The sequence below is a fragment of the Hypomesus nipponensis genome, chromosome 13 (genome assembly GCF_054491055.1).
Source record: "Hypomesus nipponensis isolate SF chromosome 13, ASM5449105v1, whole genome shotgun sequence".
NCBI classification, from domain to species: domain Eukaryota; kingdom Metazoa; phylum Chordata; class Actinopteri; order Osmeriformes; family Osmeridae; genus Hypomesus; species Hypomesus nipponensis.
Window position 1 is genome coordinate 3,550,607 of NC_140373.1, and position 12,523 is coordinate 3,563,129.

At 43.7% G+C, this 12,523-nt stretch overlaps 2 protein-coding genes across 12 annotated transcripts in view; one reads left to right on the top strand and one right to left on the bottom strand.

Moving 5' to 3' along the window:
• Positions 1-7,561, top strand: LOC146259512 (testicular acid phosphatase homolog). 3 transcript variants are annotated; one of them, XM_084670917.1, is made up of 13 exons: positions 1-58; positions 163-209; positions 528-624; positions 898-993; positions 1,233-1,319; positions 3,054-3,209; positions 3,558-3,656; positions 4,808-4,903; positions 5,286-5,418; positions 5,633-5,715; positions 5,951-6,057; positions 6,303-6,486; positions 6,845-7,561. In XM_084670917.1, the coding sequence occupies exons 3-13, from the start codon at positions 541-543 to the stop codon at positions 6,896-6,898; spliced, it is 1,179 nt and encodes a 392-aa protein (XP_084527043.1). In that variant the 5' UTR covers positions 1-58; positions 163-209; positions 528-540; the 3' UTR covers positions 6,899-7,561. The 3 variants fall into 3 exon arrangements, with proteins under 3 accessions (XP_084527043.1, XP_084527041.1, XP_084527042.1); XM_084670915.1 differs by having other exon boundaries at positions 6,303-6,481; XM_084670916.1 differs by having other exon boundaries at positions 533-624; positions 6,303-6,481.
• LOC146259513 (myosin-binding protein C, fast-type-like) overlaps positions 7,190-12,523 on the bottom strand; it is a 24,574-nt gene continuing 19,240 nt past the window's right edge. For all 9 annotated transcript variants that reach the window (XM_084670905.1, XM_084670904.1, XM_084670901.1 and 6 more), the window contains 10 exons: positions 12,226-12,414; positions 11,941-12,075; positions 11,519-11,686; positions 11,195-11,283; positions 10,770-10,965; positions 10,531-10,670; positions 9,523-9,682; positions 8,145-8,281; positions 7,775-7,961; positions 7,190-7,322 (listed from right to left, as the gene is read on the bottom strand). In XM_084670905.1, the coding sequence (XP_084527031.1) occupies positions 7,291-7,322; positions 7,775-7,961; positions 8,145-8,281; positions 9,523-9,682; positions 10,531-10,670; positions 10,770-10,965; positions 11,195-11,283; positions 11,519-11,686; positions 11,941-12,075; positions 12,226-12,414 (1,433 nt within the window). In that variant the 3' untranslated portion in view covers positions 7,190-7,290. The remainder of the gene's footprint in view (positions 7,323-7,774; positions 7,962-8,144; positions 8,282-9,522; positions 9,683-10,530; positions 10,671-10,769; positions 10,966-11,194; positions 11,284-11,518; positions 11,687-11,940; positions 12,076-12,225; positions 12,415-12,523) is intronic.

Consider the following 12,523-nt stretch of genomic DNA (forward strand, 5'->3'; position numbering starts at 1 on the left):
AGAGAAGACCTAGAAGAGGGCTTAGAAAATATATATACAGAGAGCGAAGGTCAGGAAGGTGAGATACAAAGCAGTGGTTCCTTTAGTGGAACATGCACTAAATGTCAACTCAGCTTTTGTTTATAGAGATGATTTTAACTGCAAGTCCTTTTTCATTTCTAGTTTCATCCTACAAATCCACTGCACTGGTTACATCTTTGGTGTGTAAGGTAAGGTAATACGCAATACCTTTGATAGGTCACACCTAACATTCCTCTTTCAGATCGGATCAACATTCATTTGCAGGTGTATTTGTCATTATTGAAACGATTTATGGTCCTGATTAGGTACTAATCTAAGTACTTTTCTGAAGGCTAGTCTATTTTTACGTCAGACAGCTTACTAAAAGGCAGTGATGGCCTGTTATGTGAAGGTTAATGATCAGTTACCATGACGCAACAAAGGCCCCCTGCTCTATCTGCACAATGCTTTGGATAGAAGCGTCTGTAATAAATGTAAATGTATTCTCTTACTTCCTTTGTCAAAAGAGAAGACGAGAAGATGTGGACGTTCCAGAAGCTTCTGCTGCTTCTTCTCTCTGGAATCGTCGGTACTGAATGTCGCACCCTGAAATTCATTGTAGCCGTAAGTTTGTGGAGTCAACCCCAACCCTTTGATTTGAAGGTCACACAGAATCTCTTGTGTAGTTATAGGCTGTAATAGTTGTACGTGGTAAGCAGTACCTGTGTGACTACAATGTCGTCCCTACAGTACAGGGGTTGATCCTTCACTGCATGTGAGATGCTTTCTTTTAGACATTATTACCACTGTGTCGAACAACAGTGTCACATGGTCAGCTTCATGACTGAGCTGGCTTCAGTGCTCATGACATAATGCAACCTTTGTGACTTGTATAAGGTTTTCCGCCATGGCGATCGATCGCCCATTGAGGCTTATCCCAGGGACCCTCACCGAGAGGAAGTTTGGGCCCAGGGCTTCGGACAGCTGACTGAGGTACTGCCCCCTACTGGAGGAGAAAACACTGACACGCTAACATGGAATGTAATAGCTATCTCATGTATCATGATTTATTGATTCATTTAACACTCGACGTCAGTTCCAATGTGAGAAGGATTTATCTGAAAGAAAGAGGATTTGTACAAGAAAATGCATCAGTTTTTTATCAATGAATAGAACCACAAAATGATGTTGGTAATTTATTTAGACAATTTGTTTCCCACATTTCCTCTCAGCTTGGGATGAGGCAACAGTTTGATCTGGGCAGGTTTCTGAAGAAGCGCTATGGGCACTTCCTCAGCAAGGACTACAACAGTAAAGAGGTGAGCTCTAAACTGGCCATTTATGTAGTGAGAGCACCCCAGAAGACACATTCAATGACTATATATGGAAGAACATTTCTTTGTGTGTGTGTGTGTGTGTGTGTGTGTGTCTGTGCACAGGCATGTGTGCGTGTTTTTGTGTCAACATTTTGTGTGGGTAAACGTCTGAAATGGTGTAGGTTAAGGAACATGACTCAAGTTGATGTCGCACAGAAACGTAATATGATGTAACATGTGGGATCATCTTGCCTGTGGGCCAATCTACATCTCTCTGCATGTTAGCTCCCTGTGCCCCAAGGCTATCCACTTCATCCTGTTTCTACCAACATCTGATTTCTGCTTTCCCTTCCTGTCTCTTTCTATCTGTTTCTATCCCTTGGCTCCTTCTCCCTCTCTTGCCCTCTCTTCTCCTCCTCTTCTCCACGGTCTCCTTTTCTTCCTCCCTCCCTCTGCGTCCCCTCCATCCTCTGTGCCCCCCCCCCCATCTACTATTAAGTAATATGCAATTACCACTGAAATAACAACTTTCGTCATTCCCTGTTGCTAATGATCTGTGTTCTGCCGAAGCCTCAGCGCTCGCACACTCTGTATCTTCCTCTTGCTTGTCACCTCTTTCAAACTGTCAACATCCCAGACACCTCCCGTGTTGTCAACGTTGATTTAATAGTGTGAAAACGCGACTTTACGAACAAAAAAAAACAAGAAGAGACAACTGTCAGATACGATTGAGGCACAATGTCTACTTGTATTTTGTTAAAGGCTGCCACACAACTTTGACTTTGGTAGAAGGGGGAAAATACAGTAGGTATTATCCAGAGATATAGGCCCTAAATCGACTTTTCCAAGAACCTTTTAAAAAGGAGAACATACATCTACATCTCTTGTGTAGGAGTTCAGTTCAGAAGGATTTAGATCAAAAATTGAGTATTTGGAGACTACAGGAGAATATCTTTCAGCTCAAGATGGCTTGATGTTTATTCAGCATGGCAGCAGAAATACAGGTTGACACAAAGACCAATTACACACGTGAGCACTTTGTATTATATAGCCTAAATGAGAAATAAATAGAGATAAAGCCAACATGCGTGCGCATCTCTAAAGTCTCCTTAAAACCTCTTACGTTCCAGTTCCTCATCAAACTCCCAGTTCACCCCTAATCGCTTAATGAGACCTCCATCTGTTATATCTCCTCACTTCCCTGGCTAGGTCAGGTTGACCTGCCACTCTTAAGGACCTAGATCCTGGAATAAGGGGTAACTGAGCCACAAGGCCTTCAATTAGGAGTTTCCCCAGCTGCTAACCCATGGCACCTCCCTTTCTTACTGTCCTAGAGTATTGTTTACTAACTCCTAAAACAATAACAGCCTCATAGTTTCCCATAATGCTGATTCACCCTGACCCCTCTTTCTCCTTCGAGAACATTCTATCTTCCTCTGGCACCATATCTGCTGTCTTCTTCCCAACCTTCCAAAACCCCTGCTTCCATATTCCTGACTGAGACTAGTCCAAGACATGTTCTCTACGGGCACATCATACCGCTCAGACCTAGGCCTTTCTCTCTCATCTCTGAGCATCACACATATGCCTGCCACCCTACCCAATAATCAATAAACCACGACACTTCCTAACACTGGAATCTCACACAGAACTGACACACAAGGAAAAAGCTTTGTAGAAAAAAATGCATTATTCTAGAATTGTAACTCTATATATTTGATGGTGTCTTCCCGCCAGATGTACGTGCGGAGTACAGACTATGACCGTACCCTGATGAGTGCCCAGTCCAACCTGGCGGGCATGTTCCCCCCTAACACACGCACCCCTCCCATCATGCCCCAGTTACCATGGCGGCCCATCCCAGTGCACACCATCCCCAGAGCCCAGGACAAGGTGGGCAGACACAGACTCACACACAAAACTCACACACACACACATGTATCCAGACACACACACTCAGACACGAGTGGCAGGCCTTCACCCACCTGTGCATGCAGAGTAAGTATAGCGCTTTAGTCTAAAGCTCTCTCTGCTGTCACAACATGCTTCTGTTCAGTGACCGTAATTCTGAATGCATGTCCTACAGCGCAGGAGCATGTCTGGGAGATGGTGGGGATAGGAACAAGACCTGAGTATTAATAAATGATATCTATCCTAATAGTTCCCTTAGCAAGAACATTAGTGTATTTGACAGTTAAATTGAATATATACAATGAAAAGTGTTCGTTTTTATTTCACTAGCTGTTGAAATCTCCAAGCAAACACTGTCCCAGGTTCAGAGACCTGATGACTGATGTCTCGGACAGCAAACCATACCAGACGTTCCTCAAGACCCATGAGGTATGCACAAGGAGTAATCCACTGAGATTACGTTACAATTTAACCTCCAGTATTTAGCCTTCAGTACTTTAAACCCATGATAACATGATAAACAAACTAGTATGCATGACTGGTCATTTGTGTGAAATGATCTCATAGTGAAAGCACAACACCTGAGTTGACTGCAAAAACAGAAAACGAATTTTCTTCACAATCATGTACTGCATTCATCATATTGACTTGATTTTGTGTTATAGGGTAAATTGTTTTTCAGGCTCAAATTATTGATTCCCCCATCCTTACATTTGCTTCGGTTGTTGTTTTCAATTGTTACCAAAACAACAAGTGAATTGTGCTTCATGTAGTCGGATGTTCGTTCGTTTTGAGACCTTGTTAGCTATTTCCATGACTTCATATGCTCGTCTGCGATGTTCTGTGTCACAGTTGCTTTGTCGTCTCCAAAAAGCCGCTCTGTGCAATTTCTCTCACATTCTCATAGCTGTTAATTAATGTCAGGATTGAATTAGATCAAGAATTACAATGAAAAGATTTTAATTAAACTGAGTCCCATCGTGCTTCGTATTAAAGACTCTTCTGGAATTGTTGGACCCCCCTTTGGTGAGTTCATCTGCCCCCTGGTGGAAGCTTGTGATACAACATGCAGAATGCAGCAAGCAAAATGGAGCCTCACACTTTGTCTATAGCCAGCTCTTGCTTCAGAACAGAAAGACCCAGAGTTTGGTTGGCGCGTCAGACATTTTCAGACATAAAATAGGGATGTCAAATATTCTGACAATTTTTTTTCTTTTTGCATCCTGACGACAGCTTTCTAAATGTGTGACCTCTTGTGCCCAGGTCCAGTTGTTGACCAGATTAGTGATTGTCTTTTGTTTATACATTGACCTCGGATTCACCTGAGATAGTTTTGTGTGTCAGACATTAGCCATTTAACATGGAGGTCACATTCTGACGACAACGATCAGGTTCAGATGTGGATAAAAAGTTCAGAAAGATTACATTCGAAACTTTTTTTTGAAAATATATTTAAACCTTTTGAAACTTAATTGTTCTCCATTTTCTTTCTTTCTTTCTTTTTTCTTCCAACCCTTCGAAACTTTTTTTTTCAACCTGAGGACAGCTCTCAAAAATGTTCAACCTATTGTAACCCTCAGAACTTCATCCAGAAACTTGCAAACTACACTGGCTATCCTGTGTCCAAATTGGTGGGCAGAAAAGTCTGGAGAGTCTTCGATACTCTAACATGCCAGGTTTGCTAACCACACACACACACACACACACACACACACACACACACACACACACACACACACACACACACACACAAGTGCATGCACATCAACACCCTGTTTACACCACAACAGAACATATTGAAATGCTAATTAAGCTATGTTGTATGAAGGTGAACGAGGGGCCAGATTTAGTAAGCCAATACACCCATACAAAACGAGCATCTGTTATTTTCAGAAGAGGGGCTATAAATAGAGGTACTAATGACATACAGAAACCACAAAATGCAGTAATCACAACCATGGGCGCACTATGTCATGTGACTCATTGTGCTATATTGAATCATTCAGTTGGCTCAATTTTATAAACGACAATTATTGAATATGATATTGTTCCTTACAGAAGATCCACAACCTGACCCTTCCTGGCTGGGCCACACAGGAAGTGTTACACACCTTGAAGGATATGACATCCTTTGAGGTCACATACAGCATGCTCATTCACAAGAGAAAGGAGAAGGCAAGGCTTTCAGGAGGTCAGAGGTCAACCCCGACAAGTCCAGACTTTCATTTGGTTGTTTTGAAATCATGTTATGATGTCAATGTTAGTTTGTGACTACTGGCTCAGACTGTGCTTACGCTGCGTGAAGGTTGGGGATTGTGTGGACTATGAACTGGTTTTGGCTGGTTGTTCCTGTTATTTGTCATGTCATGTGATATTTAATTGCTTCGTTGCACTTTGTTTAACAGGGGTCCTAATAAATGCCATCCTAAGAAATTTCTATAAGGCAATGGAGGAAGGGAGCAGCCTCAAATTCATCATGTATTCTGCAGTAAGATGAACATATCTGTTGTACCATATACAGCTCTGGAAAAAAAATGAGAGACCACTGCACCTTTTTCTTTCATAAAAAAAGGGAGACATAGCATTTAGAAACATGTGCATATTCTAGAATGTATCCAAGTTGATTTACCAAGATTGATTTAAATATATTTTCTCGTCAGTGAATTTACAAATGTAAACGTTAAAAAGGCCATCCTTGTTTATCTTGTGTGTGATGTCTGTAGCACGACTCCACCCTCATCACCCTGCAGGCTGCACTGGATATCTACAACGGCCTGTTTCCTCCCTATGCTGCCTGTCAACTCTTTGAGTTCTATCAGGAGCATGATGGGTAACGTAGTTCTACTTCTGTGGTTCCCACACCTCTCGTATTCAGTAAACATTACAGCCGTTTTGTCAGTTAATACAAAAACTTTTTTCTTGAAGTCACTAAGTTTTACAATTAAATCCTACCCTTGCAGTATGTACAGTTTATGTAGCTGGTAGTAAGTTACGCAAGATGTAATTTCTGCTAAACTGGCTTAATGGCCATGGAATGTTTCTAAATGTGATCAGGCCTGCCTCATTAAATTCTAGATCATATTCCCTGGATTTATACTACCGCAATGACTCATCCCATGACCCGTATCCGACCCCCCTGCCTGCTTGCCAGATGAACCCCTGCCCTTTGACCCTGTTCACTGGGGCGGTTAAGGACGTCATGACGGATGACTGGGAGTCTGAGTGTGGTCTTGTGGAGTCGTGGTCAAAGACAGGTTGGGTAACTTCATCTAGCTGTGTATTTCCTGTCGCGGTAGTAGATGAGCCTGGAAAAGTAACTGCCTATCCTGGTTAACCAAACATACTATTGCCCCTATGCTCAAGTTATTTTCCTTTTACTGTTTTAGCAGATGCTTTGTTTCCATAGTGACGTACGCATATTGCATGTGCATATTATGAAAGCTATATGAGCTGGACCAATTGAGGATGGATAACAGGCTGGGCAGTTGTGCCTGATGTACTTATCTTTATCTTCCTCATTACCCCTGACTCTCACTTCCCTCTCTCTCTCTCTCTCTCTCTCTCTCTCTCTCTCTCTCTCTCTCTCTCTCTCTCTCTCCCTCTCTCTCTCTTCTCAGGGATCATTGCAGCACTTGCAGTTGCAGTGGCAGTCCTGGTGGTGGCGTTGTTGATCAGTACAGGACTATTAATCCGCAAGAGAGGACACCGTTACTCTAGAGAGGTGTAGGATGTGATCCTCCATGCTTGTGGTGTAGTACACTGAATGTGCTGATGTAGCGCTTTACCATATTCCTTTTTTCTTATCTTATTTGATCTTATCGTAACTTCTTAGGGCATTTTTTATGTGTTTTTGGTATCAATGAATATGCTCTACTTTCAGTACACAGCTTTCTATTCAATGCAAATGTTTTTTGTTCGACTCATTTATAGTTTTATATCATTGTGATAAAACAGGATGCATAAACACTTCAAGTATGTTTTATTGATGAAGACAAATATGTATTTTGTCCAGAGCTACCGTCATTGTGATTTGGTTCATGTAATTTAAATATTGTTATTCTTCTCAGTCTTTCTCCGTCTTTTCAACTGGGACAGCTGGGAAGAGAAATAAGGAATAACAAGTTACATGAAATAAAACCCAGTTGAGCCTCTGTATTCCAGCATTCTATCCATTTAAGTACTATTTCTTTAATCATTTTATTTGATAACCAAATCAACTGACTTGTCTTTTTAACCAATGAATACTACACACTGACCTTGAAGCCTAGATGGATATCTATTGTATTTAATATCCCTAAGTGTGTTTCATTTCATTTAATAAATCAATCATTTAAGTGTGTCTTTTTCAATACATCAAATCACAGGCTGTTCCCTCTCACCCTCTCTGTCTCTCTGTCTCTCTCTCTCTCACTCTCACACACACACACACACATACACACACGCACACACACACACACACACACACACACACTTACACACGCTCACTACTGTATATTTATCCCTGTCTATCTCTCTCTCTTTCCTCCCTCCTTCCCCGTTCTCCTTACCTCGTATCTCCAGCTTACACTCCACTTCATCTTCTCCAAGGTCATTCACCGCCTTGCAGGAGTATTTCCCCCCGTCATACAGGCTGGGCTTACGGATGTTCAGGGTCAGCACCCCCTGGTTGTTCTGCATCAGGAACTTGGGGTCGTCTCCCAAGATCATCCTGTTCCTCATCCAGACGATTTTCGGCTGGAAGGGAACCACACCAATAACACAGTTAGGTGTTTAGGTATTTCATATGATCATTCTGTAAGTGGGTCTTGTTAAATCAGAGATCTGGGTAGTTGTAGGACACAAATTTCTATTTAATGCAATATTCACAAAGAGGAAGGCTAGAGGATTCCTTCCAGAGCTTTGAGGGACCGCCTGTACCTTAGGGAATCCTCGTACAGAACAGCTGATGGCCGTGCTGTAGCCTGCCACTACAGATCTGTCCTGCAGGGGCTGTGTAAACTTTGGACAGGCGTTCATGTCCTTCTCCTTGAAAGGAGCCCGGTTGTAGTCCAGTCCTGAGCATAGGGAAAAACACACCTAGATATGACATTCTATTCATCACCGATTGGTCGACAGACTCGTTCTTCAGTTATAATCATCGTATGGCCTAGATTTGTTTACTGTACGTAAACACATGCATACGCATAGAGTACAGACTCATGCATAAACCGTCACATTCATACATATCATAGACACGCACACAGACACACACAGACACACACACAGACACACACAGACACACACAGAGACACACAGACACGCACACAGACACACACAGACACACACAGACACACACAGACACACACACACAGACACACGCAGACACACACAGACACACACAGACACACACACAGACACACGCAGACACACACAGACACACACAGAGACACACAGACACACACACAGACACACGCAGACACACACAGACACACACACAGACACACACAGACACACGCAGACACACACAGACACACACAGAGACACACACAGACACACACAGAGACACACACAGAGACACACAGACACACAAACAGACACACACAGACACACACAGAGACACACAGACACACACACAGACACACGCAGACACACACAGACACGCACACAGACACACACAGACACACACAGAGACACACAGACACACACACAAACACACACAGACACACACACACACACACACACAGACACACACACACAGACACACACAAACAGACACACACAGGCACACACAGAGACACACAGACACACACAGACACACACACACAGACACACACAAACAGACACACACAGAGACACACAGACACACAAAGACACACACAGAGACACACAGACACACAGACACACAGACACAGACACACACAGAGACACACACAGACACACACAGACACACACAGAGACACACACAGAGACACACACTGACACACACACAGACACACACAGACACACACAGAGACACACAGACAGACACACAGACAGACACACACAGAGACACACAGACACACACAGACAGACACACACAGACACACACACAGACACACACAGACAGACACACAGACAGACACACACAGAGACACACAGACACACACACACAGACAGACACACAGACAGACACAGAGACACACACAGACACACACAGACAGACACACACAGACACACACAGACACACACAGAGACACAGACAGACACACACAGACACACAGACAGACACACACAGAGACACACAGACACACACAGAGACACACAGAGACACACAGACCTATCTTGGGTATCGCAGCTGTGTTCTTGCTGAAACATGGCTCTTCGCTCAGACCACAGAGGTTCTCACTGTAGACACGGAAGGTGTACTCATTCCCCATCACCAGGTCTGACGCTGTACAGTTTGGTCGTCTGTTGTGCTCGTAGACAGTGAACCACTCCTGGAGAAGACCAAGACACAGACAAGGAGAGAGAGAGAGAATCATGATGGCAAAGCTGTCTGTCTGCTTTTGTTGTTGTTGCTTTATCTCTGTTCCTCAACTTCATTTATTTGTCCAGAGAGGTCTGTAGTACTTATCTCCCATTGTGTAGCCAAGGACAGAAAAGTTAAGGGAAGAAGAGAAGAGAAAGGGAGAGAGATAATGCAAGAGTGAGACAGATACAATGACAAAGGAAGGAAAACTGGAATCAGATGTTAGTAAGAACCGGCCTAGTAATCAGAAAAATTGCCGGTTCCATTACTGGCCGGGTCAAATACGTTGTGTCCTTGGGCAAGGCACTTCACCCTACTTGCCTTGGGGGAAATGTCACTGTACTTACTGTAAGTCCCTCTGAATAAGAGAGTCTGCTAAATGACTAAATGTAAGAACAGGGTGAGAAATCAGATGTTGGTAGAAACAGGATGAAGTGGATAGCCTCAGGCACAGGGAGCTGACATGAAGAGAGATGTAGATTGGCCCACAGGCAAGATGTTCACACATGTTAAATGTTCATCATATTATGTTTCTGAGTGACATCATCACACACATACAATGCTCTAAATGGAGCAATGTACTGGAAAATATACAAAGTCTGACGAAATGTGCAACATCAGAATGAGACAGAACTGAACCAGAAAGGAAACAAAGACCCTATTAGAATCAGATCACACCACGGAGTATATTTCTGCAGGACTACATTATTCCTGTACTGGTCTCTCAACCTTGTACTGTATATAAAACAAGCTAGGCATCCTGGGTAATGAAGTTGTCTTGCCCCTCTGTCCCCTGTGTACTGTACCATCTCATACCATGGTTTTCTTGTCTGCCTTCTGTATGGTGTAGCCCGTGATGTCACAGTTGCCATCGTCTTTGGGTGGCTTCCACTCCAGAGCTGCGTTGAAGCCCCAAACCTCGGCCACATTCACTCCTACAGGAGGCCCCGGCTTGTCTGATTTGAGAGAAACACACAGCGGTTGGCTGTAAGTAATCTCTGAAAGCACACCGTCACAAACAAAAAGACGAAAAAGTCCTCTTGTTCAATCCTTACCCACGATACGAATTTCAAGAGAGGCCCTGTCCTCCATGTTCTCGATCTGTAGGACCAGCTCGTATTTTCCAGAGTGCTCTCTCTCCGCAGAGCGAATGAAGAGGATGCTATCTACGTTTGAGTTGAGGACACCCACCTTCTTGGGGTCGATGGGTTCCCCATCCTTGTACCATGTCGCTACTGGACGTGGCTTACCCTGTCAGACACGAAAATCATGCTTTGATTACATGCAGAAAACGGACAGTCTTGTTTTGGTCTTGTTATGCAGTGATACATGTATTTTTTTACAGAGGTAATACTGCATATAGCTACTCCTGTTGAGATCATAATTACTGTGCCAAGTCCAGGATATTGATATAATGTTGCACTTAGTGACTAGAGCCAACTTTTCTATGACGGTCAGTGGGTTTGTTCAAACAACCAACCTGGAAAGGGATGGTCAGATTAATCTTTTCCCCGACTTTCCTGATGTACTTTTGTCTTAGATCCCGAGGGAGACGGATCTTGGGCAACTCTGGAGGAAGGAGAAGGATGGCTTTCAGAGAAACACAAGCTCAAAAAACCCCCAAAAGTTGACACATTTCTGTCACGAGACAGAATAGTCACATACTATATTTAGAACGTCTAAATGTATTAATTTCTGCAGATCATATTTTTACATGTAGGGTAAGTTTAAACTAGGTCAGGTCTGTTGGGTGCTTGGGGAGATGGCTGTGAAGACCCACACACACACACACACACACACTTACCCATGATCTCACGGATGGTGACAGACTGGGCAAGCAATGCAGGGGGACTGACTCCTGCAATGTTCTTGGCCATAACTCTAAAGTTGATCTTCTCCCCCGTAGGAAGGTCCCGCACCACATAGCCTTGTCTCTCACACAGTTCCTTGTTCACCTGCACCCACTCAGTACCTGCAACCAACGTAGACAAGACGCCCTATGGAGAAATGTGCTTCGACAGAGATGCTTCAGTTTGTCCCTCAGGCTTTAGAATGAGTATTTATTTAATCGGCTTATGAATAGACATATGCATAATATTCAGTTATTGAATCATGCAATACTTAACACTTGATCTCGAATCAAACTGAACCCTATTCGTTTGACAGCCGAGTGATTGTAATTATCATCCATATTTGACAGTGCTATATGTAGTCTTTCACCCTCACCTCCCTCTTTGCAGTACTCAATAATGTAGCCGTCCAGGCCTCCCGCTCCGATCTTCTCCGGGGCCAGCCACTTGAGGGTGCATGTGGTGTCTGTCACATCGTGGACCATGAGGCGAACGGGTTCACTGGTCGGGGCTGGGAGGGAGAGAGAAGCTTGGTAAGCAGGGCTGTGTGATCGTGGGAGGAAGGAGCCGTTTTAACAAGACAACAGGAGAGTGATGAAAATACAGAGAAAAAAAAGATGTGGGTTTTAGGATGTAGTGAAAGCTGCTTTTCACCACGTACCGATGGGCATGAAGGGTTTGGAGTTGAGGCTTGGGGGGGAGAGGCCGATGCCGTTGACGGCAAACACCCTCATCTCGTAGAGCACGCCCTCGATCATCCTCTTAGCCTCGTAGGTGGTCGACTCGTACACGTCGAAGTTGAGCTTTGTCCATCTGGACGATCCCTTCTTCTTTCTCTCCATCAGATAACCTGAGTGAGGGAGAATAAGAGAGGGGATTGGAGCAGAGAAAAAGAGAACGGCGTGTTTTTAAAACAATGCCTTTTGCCATTGAACAACGTCCAGGCATGTGTGAATGCT